Source organism: Arvicanthis niloticus, chromosome 3, assembly GCF_011762505.2.
Source record: "Arvicanthis niloticus isolate mArvNil1 chromosome 3, mArvNil1.pat.X, whole genome shotgun sequence".
NCBI lineage: Eukaryota > Metazoa > Chordata > Mammalia > Rodentia > Muridae > Arvicanthis > Arvicanthis niloticus.
In genome coordinates, this window is record NC_047660.1 from 123,946,892 (window position 1) to 123,961,421 (window position 14,530).

The 14,530-nt window shown below is 38.5% G+C and overlaps 2 protein-coding genes across 8 annotated transcripts in view; one reads left to right on the forward strand and one right to left on the reverse strand.

Moving 5' to 3' along the window:
* Positions 1 to 329: 329 nt before the first annotated feature.
* Positions 330 to 9,588, reverse strand: Ndufb3 (NADH:ubiquinone oxidoreductase subunit B3). 4 transcript variants are annotated; one of them, XM_034499169.2, is made up of 4 exons: positions 9,352 to 9,588; positions 6,387 to 6,467; positions 4,213 to 4,366; positions 330 to 604 (listed from the first exon to the last, which is right to left on the reverse strand). In XM_034499169.2, exons 3-4 carry the CDS (start codon positions 4,362 to 4,364, stop codon positions 448 to 450), a joined length of 309 nt encoding a protein of 102 aa, XP_034355060.1. In that variant the 5' UTR covers positions 4,365 to 4,366; positions 6,387 to 6,467; positions 9,352 to 9,588; the 3' UTR covers positions 330 to 447. The 4 variants fall into 4 exon arrangements, with proteins under 4 accessions (XP_034355060.1, XP_034355059.1, XP_076787982.1 ...); XM_034499168.2 differs by lacking the exon at positions 6,387 to 6,467 and having other exon boundaries at positions 9,352 to 9,574; XM_076931867.1 differs by lacking the exons at positions 6,387 to 6,467; positions 9,352 to 9,588 and adding an exon at positions 9,211 to 9,344.
* Positions 9,589 to 9,670: 82 nt separating this feature from the next.
* The window catches only part of Hycc2 (hyccin PI4KA lipid kinase complex subunit 2), a 69,912-nt gene continuing 65,052 nt past the window's right edge, over positions 9,671 to 14,530 (forward strand). For 2 of the 4 annotated variants that reach the window (XM_034497515.2, XM_034497516.2), the window contains exon 1: positions 9,671 to 9,797. The gene's annotated coding sequence lies outside the window, so the exon portion shown is untranslated. Of the gene's footprint in view, positions 9,891 to 14,530 lie in introns of all 4 variants that reach the window. The other 2 variants (XM_076931864.1, XM_076931865.1) reach the window with 1 other exon arrangement.

Below are 14,530 nucleotides of genomic sequence, written 5' to 3' on the forward strand. Positions count from 1 at the left end.
CAGATTGTCTAAGCTCCAGTGGACAGCTTCACACCTACACACAGAGGCACTACTAACTGGACTCACTGCATCTGAGGACGCTACAGCGAGAGAATCTTTCATTTGTGTTGTTAAATTTTGTAGCTGCCTGCTATAGGCAGAACACACCACTGCTGGTACTAAACAAAGTCCAATATGTGTACACACACACACACACACACACACACAGCCGTACTGTATAGCTTGAGCTGGCCTTGAACATGACCCTCCTCAGCTTTCCAAGTGCTGAAGTTATAGGTACATACATTACATTTTTTTTTTTTTAATTTTATTTAAGAGTTACAAAAACAAGAGTTTTCCTGACTTTATTAAGCCATACTAATATTCTTTCAAGGACAAACATACAGCCAAGGATGCTACAGTGAGAGAATCTTATTTTTATGTCAGAGATGTCACAAGGTGCTCTCTTCAGTGATGCTTCTTATCATCATTTTGGGAAGTCAGGAAATATTCAGCCCCTAAAGCTACCACAAATGCAGCAAACCCCCATTTGAATCCTTTTAGTATCACACTCGTGAAGGTGATGTTGTCTGCAAAGCCGCCCATGTATCTCCAAGCCTCATTGCTAAAAGAAAAAGATAAGAAACACTGTAACCACACACAGTTGACATTAATTCACCTAGCCAAATAAACTTCATTCTCTTCTTCCTCAAACACTTACATGTCACTGTTAGCGTTTCTTTTCTGCTTGGTGGTGATTTTTTGTTTGTGGGGTTTTGTTTTTGAAATACAGTCTTGTTATGTAGCCCTGGCTGTCCTGGAACTCACAATGTAGAGCAGGCTAGCCTCACAATGATCTCCTTGCCTCTGTATCCCAAGTGCTGGGATTAAAGACATGAGCCACTGTGCTGGGAACATTGTTTCCTCTGTGTTTTTGAAACAGGGTTTTATTGTATAGGTTAGGCTAGCCTCCAACTTGTGGCAAAACAAACAACAACAAAAAGCCCTGTCTCACTAGAAAATATGGTAACAAATCAAAGTAGCTTAGATGGGGAAACCACACAAAGATGTTAGGAGTAGGTCAGGTTGTGGAACTCTGGAACTCACTGAGCTCTGGAACCTGCTCTGTACACCAGACTGACCTTGAACTCACAGAGATCCACTTGTCTCTGCCTCCCAAGTGCTGGGATTAAATGTGTGTGCCACCACACCAGACTTACCAGTAATGTTCAAACAAAAACAATATATGATAAAGAAATGAAGAAAAATCTACCAACCAACAATAATAGAAAGCATGGTATGTTTCCAAGTCTCTCTAGTCTGACTACTCAGGAGACTCATCTAAGAGGGCGGCTGTGCCCAGGAATTAAGAACAAGCTGGGATAATATGGCAGGACTGGTTTTAAAAGAAAGGAAAGGTTGGGAGTTACAGCACAGACCTATAGTTCCAGTACTCAGAAAGCTGAAAGGCACATGTTTAGGATCGGCCTGAGCTATTAAGTGAGATTCCATTGTAAAACCACCAGGAAAAAAAAAGTCAAAAGTTTACAGACTGACAAAGTAATGCTATCTCTGTAGACAAAATGACCATTATACAAAGGAAAATTTAAGGGACGTATAAAAAAGTTTACTAGAGCAAAAATTTAGCTAGAATAAAAGTTTAGCTAAATAATAAATGGGATATGCAAAAATTAATTGTCAACAGCACAGGTGGAAAATGAGATTTAAAATACCACTTATACAATAGTACCATAAATATGAATTCAGCAAAGTGCTCAAGAGCTATATAAAAAGCAAGAAAATACTGTTTAAAATGTCAAAAAGTTCTTATGTCACTTGTGTGCTACAAAAATCATTATTTAAAAGGCCTAAATTATCTCCAAACTAATGAGTTCAATATACACATGGAGAAGATTCACATCATAAATTTTTGTAAAATAGTGAATGAGATCCCAATTAATATCCAAGTCAGCCATTTGTAGAAATTGATGAGCACTAAAATTTATAGGCAAATAAAAAAGGTTCAGAACAGCTAAACCAATGAAAGGTAACTGGAAATCTTATACCTCCCTGTTAAAGACTGTGGTATTGGATCTAAGTGTAGACATATTGAACAAGGAAACAAAATGGAGTCCAGAAATAGACCACATAGAGATGGTCTATTGATTTTTGACATATTTATCAAAGTAATTCAGTGGGGAATAACCTTTTAATAAATGGTCCTGAACCAACTGGATATCCACCTGTAATATTTGCCTTCCTTCTTTCTTCAAAGGAAACCAAAACTAACTCAAGGTACTGGAGAGATACTCAGTAGTTAAGAGCTGGCCGCTCTTCCAGAGCACCCAGGTTAGATTCACAGCAAACACAGGATGTTCAACAACTGTTTGTAACTCTTGTCTCAGAGGATCCAACACCTTCTTCTGAACTCTGCAAGCACCAGATGCACATGTGGTACACAAACATACATGCAGGCCAAATGCACATATATACACAAATAAATATATTTTTTGTAAATAAAAATTTAACTCAAAATGAATAATCATACCTCAATTTAAGAAAACCTTAAGCTGAATGTGATAACGGATGCCTGCAAGCCCAGTACTTAGGAGGCTAAGACAAGAAGATTCTGAGCCTAAGCTTGGCTCGGGTTAGACACACAACTGTCTCAAAAAGAATAATAATAATAATAAAAAAATGCTTCTACAAAATATAGGATAAAATCCTACATGAGATACAAAAGTAATAGTGACAAAAAAACTTAACTGGAAATTTATTGAAATTTAAAACATTAAGAAAATGAAAAGGCAGGTTGTATATGGTCATATATTCTGAGAAAGAACATTTACAAAATTTATATATGCTTATTTTCAAAATATATAAAGAAATATTAAACAAGAGGTCAAAAGACCTGAGGATACACTGCACCAAAGCCAAACAAACCACTCCTAGACACGTGCACAGAATGACTAACGACGTAAGCACTAGTGCCACACGTGTGCACAGAATGACTGACGATGTAAGCAGTAGTGCCACACGTGTGCACAGAATGACTGACGACGTAAGCACTAGTGCCAGACGTGTGCACAGAATGACTGACGACGTAAGCACTAGTGTCGTGACAATGGGGAGGGAAGCCACACCAGAGTTCTGCTGCCATGTTTCCTAGAAGGTTTCATCTGTCTTACAGTTTTTTGAGATTAGCTCTTATGTTGCCCAGGGGTCTCCAATTTGATACATAGCTCAGGATGGGTTTGTAATTCTGATCCTTCAACTTCCACCTTTCGATGGCTGAGATTACAGGTGCACAAGTGTGCACAACCATGTTTGGTGTTAGATTGGCTGAAGTTAAAAGACTGAAAATACTAAGTACCGATGAGACCATTAGCAACTAAAATTCTCACTCACTGCTGGTAGGAATGGGTAATACTACCTCTTCAGAAAACTGGCAGTTCTTATAGAAAAACCCATAGATTTATCATATAGTCCAAAAATCCCACTCTTTTTTTAAGACAAGGTTTCTCTGTGTAGCCTGGCTTTCCTAAGACTCACTTGGTAGACCAGGCTGGCGTCAACTTACAGAGATCTACATACTTCTGCCTCCCAAGTGCTGAGACTAAAGTCATGTACCACCACTGCCTGGCCAGAAATCCACTCTTAAGTATTTAATCAAGAGAAATGAAAAAATATATATCCATACAGACTTATGAATGGTTGTAACAACTTTACTCATAATAAAACCCAAAACCTGGAAATAATTTGAATGGCTACTGTGGTAAACAAAATGTGGTATCTTTATCATAGATACGAAAAACAGCAACATGTAAAAAATAAAAAGGCTGCAGAAGACAGGCTTTCTAGAATGGGTTTTATCCCCTGGCACTTAACTCCGCTCCCCTAACCTGAGCAAAACAACAACATCAAGTAAAAAGCTAGGACAAAAGACATATCCCACAGGATTCTAATGCAGAAAGCTCTAGTAAGGAACATGCCAGGGAAACTGAGAAGCCATTTTTCATGATACAAGGTGGAGCATGGATACTGACTCTATACTCATAAATAACTAGATCTGGACCAGCGAGAAGACTCAGTAGGTAAAGGTCCTGGCTGCCAAGCCTGCGTGCGACAGGACCCACGTGGTAGGACAGGACTCCCTTGAGTCATCTCTATATTCACATTTGTTCAGTAAATAAGTCATTTCAAAAAGAGAAGACATTTCTAGACTCCTCTTACCGAGCCCATGGATCCCTCAGCCCTCGTGCAGCAAGCTTCTTCTGCATTGTTTCTAATGGCGTCCCTTCTATTTTCCACTGTCTGTAATCTGGAAGTTCCATTTTACCATGACCATGTTCGTGTTCATGTCCCTGTCCATGTCCAGCAGCCATGTCTACAGGAAGAAGGACAGAGAGAGAGAGAGAGAGAGAGAGAGAGAGAGAGAGACACTATAGACACCCAAGAGCCAAATTTCATGTTTATGTTTCAAGCGAAATGTTTTGAAAACAGATACATTCTCGAAAAATCTCAGTAGAAAGCTTTTACAAAAAGTTTATAAAAGTAAACAGCACTTTTACAGAAGAAGACAATGACTCCAAGCAGTAACTTCTTCTTCTGAAGGTAAGAAGACAGTTAACGAATGGTATAATTAGTACTTTAACTTGTGCTATAGCTTCAGAAGTCCCTCCTAGTAATGCCCAGATAATGGTTTCCTCTCTTTAATCTTACTGCAAAAATTTGCAGAAAAGAATACATGCTGTTTTGTTATCCTTCTCTAGCTAGTTCTTCAAAAACACATATTAATCCTTTTAGATATATAAAAGTACATGAACATTTTCTATAAAGAACCAGATAATAAATGTTTTAGGTCTTATGGGCAAAAGAGGTAAAACTGAGGCTAGAAGGGGAGTTTTCAGCAAGATTTCACTGATAAAATCTAAAATATATTAAATAACTAAAATACTTTATAATATAGGTCTTCTGATGAAAAATGAAATTTCTTTTTAGAAGGTTAGAAGTTTGCCTACCTGGAACTTAAGGCCACTATTCCATACGTAGCATTAAAATGACTGTTCAAGTTCATTTACACAAATACTATTAGCTCATGGGCCTCAACAAAAACAGGCACTGTGCTGAATGTGGTCTGCAGGCTGAAGTTTACTAGTTCGAGTACTGACCAATTCCACCTGAGGACACTCTCTTAATCAATAAATTGCCTTTGTAAATACAGTATGTCAATGGTTGTTGTTTTATGGCTTGTTTTGCTAGTGTAAAAATAAACTTTATCTTAGCCCTCATTTTAAGTTGCTATGAATTTAAAATTCAAGGGTATGAATAGTGCTACATTATTATTCATATAAGGGTAGCAGTTGGATTTCTACAATCATTGCTCTCCAGAAGTAAAACCAAACCAAAAATAATTCTACCATTATATTTCCATTTAATAACAAAAGAAGTCCAACAGTAGGACAGGATTTTTCAAAATGGCATTTTACAAAACAGAAAAATTAAAATAAATGTATTAGTATATGCTGAAGACATTATATGAAATGCTTATTTCATTAAACAGTAATACTAGGATATGAGAAAAAAATGAACACAGTAACTAATGAATTAACCAAAACTTAAAATTTATAAAAATGTAAAGAAATCAGCTGGGCATAGTGGTACATGCCTTTAACTCCAGAGGTTAAGGAGCAGAGGCAGGTGAATCTCTGGGAGTTCTTGGCCAGCCTGGTCTACAGGCAGAGTTCCAGGGCTCTGTTACATAGAGGAAACCCTGCATTAAACACCGTCCCCACGCCCCACCGAAAGTTAAATCACAACACATTATGTTAAAGATCTCCATATTTAAACACTTTGTTATTATTTGGTGAAATCAGCAATGTAGTTTTCTCTGTGTAGCTTTGGTTGTGCTGGAACTTGCAGATCAGGCTGGCCTTGAAAGCAGAGACCCATCTTCCTCTGCTTCCCAAGTGCTGGAATTAAAGGTACCAACTGCCTGGCTATGTGTATACTTCTTTTCCGTCACTAGAAAGGCTGATGCCTCACTGATAAAGATCACTGGATTCTAAAGCCTAAGTTGGGGCTAGGCTAGGCTAGGTAACACGGCCACCGAGACTCAAAAAACAAAACAGAAAAAGAATCATATGAAGGGGAAAAAAAATGACTGTTTCAGATTTAAGAATGATTTTTGAGACTCCTAATTACCAAATAAAGGCTACTAGCATGTATTTATAATGTAATGCTTTCACATGGTCATAGGATGTTAAAAACAAACTTTAAAAAATATTTTATAGGGTTTACAAAACCAATCCCTATTTAAACAAATGTAAATGCTAGGATATTATTCTTGATTGAGTATCCATAAAACAGACAGTCCCCCACCCCCAGCCTCAGTAGATGAGACTGACCTTCAATTTGATATGCATGGAAGGTTGACCTTCAGCTTCTGATCCTCCTGACTCCATCTCGCCACTGCTAGGACTACAGGCCTGGGCCGTGATGACCAGTGGGCCAAATTGTGATAAAAATAACTTGTTTTTAAAATTAAAAGTTTAAATATTACCATAGTATAAGGCTACTTTGAAGCTACAGTATTATTGTCTCAAAATACTAACTTGCAATATAAGTTTTTGAAAGAAAACATGAAACTCTATACCCATTTCTTCTGCACAAATTTAATAAAGCCAATATAGTTTATCTACCTAATTACAATATTTTAGAGAAAATTCTTCTATAGGAATTTCTTAAAAAATAAAGTTGAATAAACATATGCCTAAGGAAACTCTGTTCTCTTTTAAACATTACAGCCTCAGCTAAACTAAGGTACACACGCATGTAGTCACAGCCACCTGAGAGGCTAAGGCAGGAGGACCACTTCAGACCAGTTTAAGGCGGATGATGGGCACCATCATGTGAGCCCATCTCAAATGCAAAACAAAAATTACTGTTATTTCATAATAGGTATAAATCAAACAATAAAATCTGGAATGTTTGATGGAAGAGTTTAAATTTATCTTTTTATGAACCACTAACAGCATTTGCAAAAAAGTCATTCACTCATTCTGGACTTCTATTCTTTTATACAACAAGACCCCAAATCTAACTTGCAAGATTGAAAAATGCAGAGAATACATTGTGGTGCCGTCCATTTTCATATCCAAGTAGTAAGACTATGACTGAGCACAAATGTTCTGAAAAAAACTGGCATGACCTAGAAAATGGAACATTGGCTGGGAGGGATGGCACATGCCTTCAATCCTAGCACCGGGGAGGCTGAGGCAGGGGGATCTCTGAGTTGGAGGGCAACCTGGTCTAACTTCCAGGACTGTCAGAGCTACACAGAGAAACCCTGTCTCAAAAAAATCAAAGGGGGCTGGGGGTAAGAAAGGACATTCAAATATATATGGCCACCAATTCCTCTCCTGGATCTGTGCTGTCTCATTTGGTAGCTTCTAACATTTAATATGTGGCTAAGGAGCTAAAGAGCTTAGAATTTTAATTAATTTAAATTTCAAAATAAATTCTTTTAAAAAAGATTTTATCTGTGGGGTGTGTGTGTGTGTGTGTGTGTGTGTGTGTGTGTGGTGCATGGGAGTGTCTTTGGATGTCCGAGAGGGTATTAGATTCCTGGAAACTGAAGTAATAAATAGTGATTGTGAACCACTTGGTGTGGGTGCTGCCAGCCCAATTCAGGTCCTCTGGAAGAGTAGAAAGTAGCAAACCAAACTCTTAAATCAATTAAAACAAAATACTAAAGTGTATTTGGAATTATATGAGTGTATGAATATATTTTTTCAAGTGTATTTTTTTCAACCTTCAAAAATACAGACCAAGTACTTATATTTATGAAAAAAATATATATACACACATATATATATACTGTATATATAAAGTACATACATTTTTGACAGTATGAAAATGTAGAATTCATTAATAGTATATATAAATATATGTATTTATTCAAGACAAGGTTTCTCTGTGTAGCCCTGGCTGTCCTAGAACTTATATACTAGGCTGGTGTTGAACTCAGAGATTCACCTGTCTCTACCTCCCAAGTGCTAGGACTAAAGGTAACCATACCAGGCTTCAGAGTGTATCTTTAAATAAGAATATGTTTAACATATTGGATTAGATGGATTTTTTTCTATTAGTGTCTTATGAGAAATTTTAATTTTACATATGTGGTTTCCACTACATTTCTTTTGGACATCATCTCTTAGGAGAAATTTCCGAATGTGCATGACAGATTTTTTTTTCTAAATGAAGCACACATTACTTTATCACTGGAGTATGAGCTACCTCTGTCTTACAAGAATATTGTTTATTCCCTTGAGAGAGTCTCACAAAGGTCAGTCAAACCTCAAATTTGGTATATAGCCAGGGAAGTCTTTGAACTCTTAGTCCTTCTGTCTCTGTCTCCCAAGTGCTAGGAGAACAGGTCTGTGCATCATGCTGAAAAGAGTATTTATTTAAAGTCTTGTGTGTGTGTGTCCGTGTAGAGGTCAGAGAACAATCTAACTGAACCGGTTCTCTCCTCATACCAAGGAAAGAGTGAGTTATACTGCTCAATGACAGGAAATTATTTCACCTTTAGAACTGCCCATTTAAGAATAGTAAAGAAATAGATTTAGCCACGAATGAACACATAATTATGGAAAATTTAAACGCTACCTGCCTATGTCAGAAGTGAACTTAAAAGTTTGGTGATGACCAACCTCCACTAACGATGGTTTGTTTTTAGCACTGTGGAAGTGTTGACTTGCTTTCCCTAAGGAAGAATAATGTTACTTCCATTGCATATAATTTTACAGTTTATCAGGGGCTTTCAAGTGTGTATCTCGAATTTCTCTCATTTAAAAACTGAGATGGCCACAAAAATATTAGAGAATACAAATGAAGTGCTATTACTTTAGTACCCAACCCTTAATCCTAGGATTATGCAATAGTCTTGATTTTGTGACTTGCTTTTTTCACTTAAGCATTGTATCATAAACACTTAGAGAAACCGTACTTAAAATACAAGCTTGTGAAGCAACCGTTGCAATTATTTTTTCTAGTTTTAAGTATTTTCGGATCGGAGCTGTTCTTTACCCTATTCAAACACAACCCAAAAAGCTAGGAGGCGAGGAGTAAATTGCATCTGGTAGCGGCGGGTTAAAACATCCCCGGGATTTAACCACCACAGTAATTCACACGGCTTCCTTCATCAGCTTCCACTCGGCCCAGCTGTACCTGGCGGCAGCGCTCCCTAGCTAAGTCTCGGAACTTCTCCCGGTCTTAACTGGTCCTCTCAGCACTCTCCACTTCTGCACTTCCCTGGATAAATTTTAGATTATGCTTAATCCAGAAGTCTCCCCCAACGCCCTAAATTACCTGACAGCAATCTGACCTCCCAGGACACTCAATATTCAACCTTCCAGTCGGAGCCAACCGGAAACGGACGTTGTTTCCTCTAGCTTCTTACGGCAGGAAAATGGGGGAGATGGTAAACGTTCCGGTACTGGTGCAAGGCTCTCAGACAACGTAGAGATGGCTGACGGAGCCTGGAAGTAGAGATTGTTTCCTACACTTTGCAGCTGGAGTCTGACTGAGGTAGACGGTATTTAGGAGAAGGAGGATAAAGCCGTGTTTTCCTTCTTCCCAGACGGAATCTTTAGGTGGAGCACCGAGGGGCGGGCCAAAGTCACAGCATAGCCAATGAGAGCGGCTGTTATTAAGCCCGTGGGCCCACTCAATGAGAAGGCTGGTTGTTACGCTGCAGTTGGCAGGCTGCTGCGGGAGGCGGTGGCGGTAGGAAGCCTGAGGCTGCGGGGTGACAGGTAGGCGGCGGTGCTGTCTTGGGGGGGGAACGCACGGTGCCGAGTGAAGAGGGTTTTATCCTGCTGCGGACACGGTAGCGGGAACTGACGAAGGTGAGGTGGGGAGGCGGCAGCAAGATTGTTGGCTGATCCGAAGCACTGCAGACCTGGGAGCAAGCTCGGGAGGGTCGTGAGGAGAAGGCGGCTGCCGAGGCGGCTTGGGGATGAGTGTTGTGGGGCAACTTGGGGCCCTAGCAAGGGCGTTAGGGTGGTCGGTGGCGTGGGCTGAGGCGGGAAGGAGGCGGGAAGCAAGGACACAGGTTAGTGAGGGCTGAAGGAATTCTTGCAAGAAGCCTCAGGCCAAGAGAAGGACGCGCGGCATTGCAGGACACCTGAGTGAATCTTAGGGATTGTTTTTAGGGCCGTTTTAATGGGATGGGGAGCGGTGCGGAGAGGAAAGATATTATTGGTGGTCAAATCTAGAAATTTGTGGCTGTACATTATGTAACCCGTGGCAGTTATTTTTTCCACATAACTCGACTGACCGTGGTAGAAGAGCTCTTGCAACCCATTGATGTATCTGAACACTTTCTTCTTGTTGGCTCCAGTGTTTTCTCTACCGAGGCCGGGTCTGTAGGAGGAGGACAGCGTGAAGGCAAGAGTAGTCACGAAGCGCTTATCCCAAATATGGACTTGGGTTGAGAGACAACACGACGTTAGCTTTAGATGAATGTTGTCAGATTCGCGTTTTGTAGTACACGAATTTGCTTTGCGGCTTTAACCTTCAGAAAAGTGGAGAGCTTTTTAAATCTATAGAAGGTAAATGCAGATGAGAAAGTGAACAGTAAATTGGTAGACAACTCGCCCCCCAATGTTTGGACGTTTAAGGACTGTGAAAATAAGGTGGAAATCTTAACAGAGGACTGTCAACTTCTAAGTGATTTCCCTTGTTAAGTCTAAGAAGCTAGTTGTGAGTTATGCCTTAGGCTTAAAAATTAAGCTCCTTGAATGTCATGGACATACATAAAATTTATTTACAAGTTTATGACTGTTTTGCTTTGAAAAGTCTTTTTAAATCCACAGTTTGAATGGTGAAATACAGTCCTAAAGCGAACTCGAACTCTTGTCAGTGCGTATTGTGGAAGGGCACGTGCTTTTATAACTCATAGGAATAGTATCTTCAAAGACTGGAAAAGTTTTTTTAAAAGTAGCACTATAAATTACTAACGTGTAAGCTGCTTGAGATGCTGCCGTCAACTTAGAAGATAAAGACAACTGGGTATCAAGGAAGTATATGTGTTTCTGGGATTGTTATTTAACTACATATTAGAAAAACTTTCCAAGATGTAACCTTTTTGTTACTATTGATTGATCATTTATACATATACATAACATAAACATACATATACACATTTATACATATACATATAAAATTAGAATTTTGATTTTTTCTCTGAAATATTGAGTAGAAATGGATCATTAGTATTTGTTTTGAAATGTCCAGCACACTGAGGTATTTGTCAGTGCTTTAAATAAACAATTTTAAATGATACTGGTGTTTTATTACTTGTCTTTTATCTTTTTACAAGAATAATGGTATTTTAGTCACAAAGAAAACTTACATTTTTGCTTTAGGTGAAATTCTGTAGTGCTTTACATACAAAAAATACAGTGTTTGCATATTGTAAAATATATTTGCCTTTAGGTAGGTTGATTTAAGAGAGAGCATGTGTGTTTCTGTGTTTCTCTTATGTAACCAGCCCACTCTAGCTGTTGGAGAGAACTAATGGCTGATTTTCAGTGGCCAGTAGGTGTCATTGTAGAATGCCATAAATTGAACACTTGAATAGGGAATTACCAAAGAGTTTAAAAAACAGTCCCAACTTGACTTCTAATGATATCTGGATGATTATTTATAAATCATAGAGATTCTGTCTTTTGAAAGATTTCAGTATAAAAGCTATTTGTAATTGATTTGACACACTGATTGTAAGGAAATAATATTTTTGCTTGTTTCAAAATGGATCTTGAAAGTTTTGCTTCTTAATATAACCTTTAATCTCAATCAATCTCTCTCTCTCCCTCCCTTCTTCCCTCCCTCCCTCCCCTCCCTTTCCCCCCCCCTCCCTCCCCCTCTTCCTGTCTCCTCTTTTTCTCTCACCTCTCTTTCTCTCCAGACAGTCACTATGTAAAGCAGGCCAGCCTTGAACTCATAGATATTCACTCACCTTGCTTCCTGAGTACTGGGATTAATGGCATGCACCACCACAGCCAGTCCTAAAGTCTTTTTTGTTGTTGTTGTTGTTGCTGTTGTTGTTTTTGTTTTTCGAGACAGGGTTTCTCTGTGTAGTCCTGGCTGTCCTGGAACTCACTCTGTAGACCAGGCTGGCCTCGAACTCAGAAATCCACTGCCTCTGCCTCCCAAGTGCTGGGATTAAAGGCGTGTGCCCACCACTGCCTAAAGTCTTTCTTAATAGCTAGTATGGATTTGTTTCATTGCTCTTAGTACACTTTTACATCTTACTAGAGTATATTAAGTTTCTAGAATGATTTTCAGCCTGAATGAGCTTCATTATAGAAAAAACCAGTACTACCTAAAGTTAATTGCTTTCCTCAATCATTTTTAAAATGATAAAATATGGATAGAAGCCTCAACCAAGTTATACTGTCAACAAAAATAATATTTTGTTGTTCTTTTAATGCCAGAGCAACAGATTTGTGTGTGTGTGTGTGTTTCATTGCTTGTTGCTTTTCCCCACTTCCGGAATATTTTCCCTTTATGTTTTCGAGTTTTGTAGACTGTGTACTTTTCTCACTATAGGAACTGAATATTTCTCAGTGTCTAAAATGTAATATAGTGGATTCCAGTGAGTGCTGGCACAGAAATCTAAGAAGGTGATTTACACCTACTGTACAGTTCTTTGCTGCCACAGTCTTCAGATGAGCTTGTCCTTTTCCTGGGTCTGTTTCTTATGCTTGCCATAATATAATTCTTTTTTAAAGGAGGGGGCTTTGAGGGCTAGCAGGTATAGCATCTGCCATGCAAGAATTTGGATACCCAGGACCAACATATATGCCAGATGGGCATTGATAGCCAGTCCATAATCCTAGCACCAGTGCAAGCTGACTACCTGGACTAGTCACACTGGCAAGCTTTGGATTCAGCTGAATATGCCTCAGTGTATACAAGGTGCAGAGTGAGTGAGGAAGACACCAAGTCAACCTGTGGCCTTTACATACATACATACATACGTGCACATATGTACATTGACACACAGCAGCCACACTACATGCACACAACCACACATGCACACTACTGATGAAAGAGTTGGACCTACTTTTGAGATTCCTCTGTGAAGAGAGAGAGAGATCTCAAAATAGTCCAGGAGGATTTTTAGTTGGTTAAAAAAGGACACACACATATGTTTTATCTGTGCTTCCCTTTAGAATCTTAAAGATGGAATATGAAGGAGGTAGATGCATTTGGAGAGATGGGGAGGGGGAATCCCTGAATGATTTGATTTACATCTGGACTTCACTTAAGAACCTTTGATCTAATTTAGATTCTGTCACTTGAGGGTATGAACCAGTAACAGCAGCTTTAGCTAAGTGAACCAGCTGCCAAATCCACCAGGATTTTATAGCTCAATAAACTGTTTCTGTTTAATGTCATAGCTAGAGTAGTTTTCTAGCCAGAAGTTGAAGTTGCCAAAAATAAAAATGTGCTGAATGTTTTGGTTCGAATTAGTTTCTACTTGGCACTTAACCACTTTCCATAAGTCAAGCAATTTCTTTTTACAAATTAGTCCTGTGCTAATTAATTTACAAAAATATTTACTCATCTTATTTTCCTCATGTGTCAGAAAGCTATATTGTCTTAGAATTAAATTAAAATTTAGAAATAAAAATTGCAAGTTTAGCTGGCTGGTGGTGGCACACACCTTTAATTCCAGCACTTGGAAGGCAGAGGCAGGCAGATTTTTCTGAATGCCAGGACACCTAAAGCTATACAGAGAAATGCTGTCTTGAATAAACAGTTTCCAATAGAACATTGGTATAATTATATAAATATTGACTCAATAATATGTAGTAAACTTAGAATTGCAAATCTTTTGACCTTGACATAGGTCAAATTTAGAAACTTAAGGACTTTAAGCCTAATGTTTAGAGACTTAGCTGTTTTGAGACACATATTAGAAAAACTAAATAGGAAGGAGTATAAATTCAAATGTGTATATTATTACATGGTATGATTTAATTATTTATAAAGTTACAATATTTAGGTTTGAGGGTTAGCTGCCAAAATAATAGTCATATATTGTGGTAAAAGGCACTGCTATTGAATGGTAAAGATGGGTTACCAGGTAGTCATTTTGCTGTAGAGTAACTGTGCCATCAAGGAATTTAAGTAAGTTAATTCATTGTCCATCACATGACTGATTGACTTCCTTCCTTCTTCCTCCTCTTCCTCCTCCTTTTTTCTTTTTCTTTTCTTTCTTTCTTTCTTTCTTTTTTTTTTCTTTCTTTCTTTTTTTTTTTTTTTTTTGAGATAGGTATCACTGTGGCTCTGGCTAGTTTATGAATTCATAAATATCCTGACCTTTTCAAAGTTGGCATTACAGGTGGCACTGCCACACCTGGCTGCCATTTTCTCTTCTATCATCTTGTTAAAGTACTGAAGCTAGAATCCTGATGTTATCTTTCTTGTTTGCTTTTGCTTTTGGGTTAGTTTGACTTGCATCTATGCCTCTAGT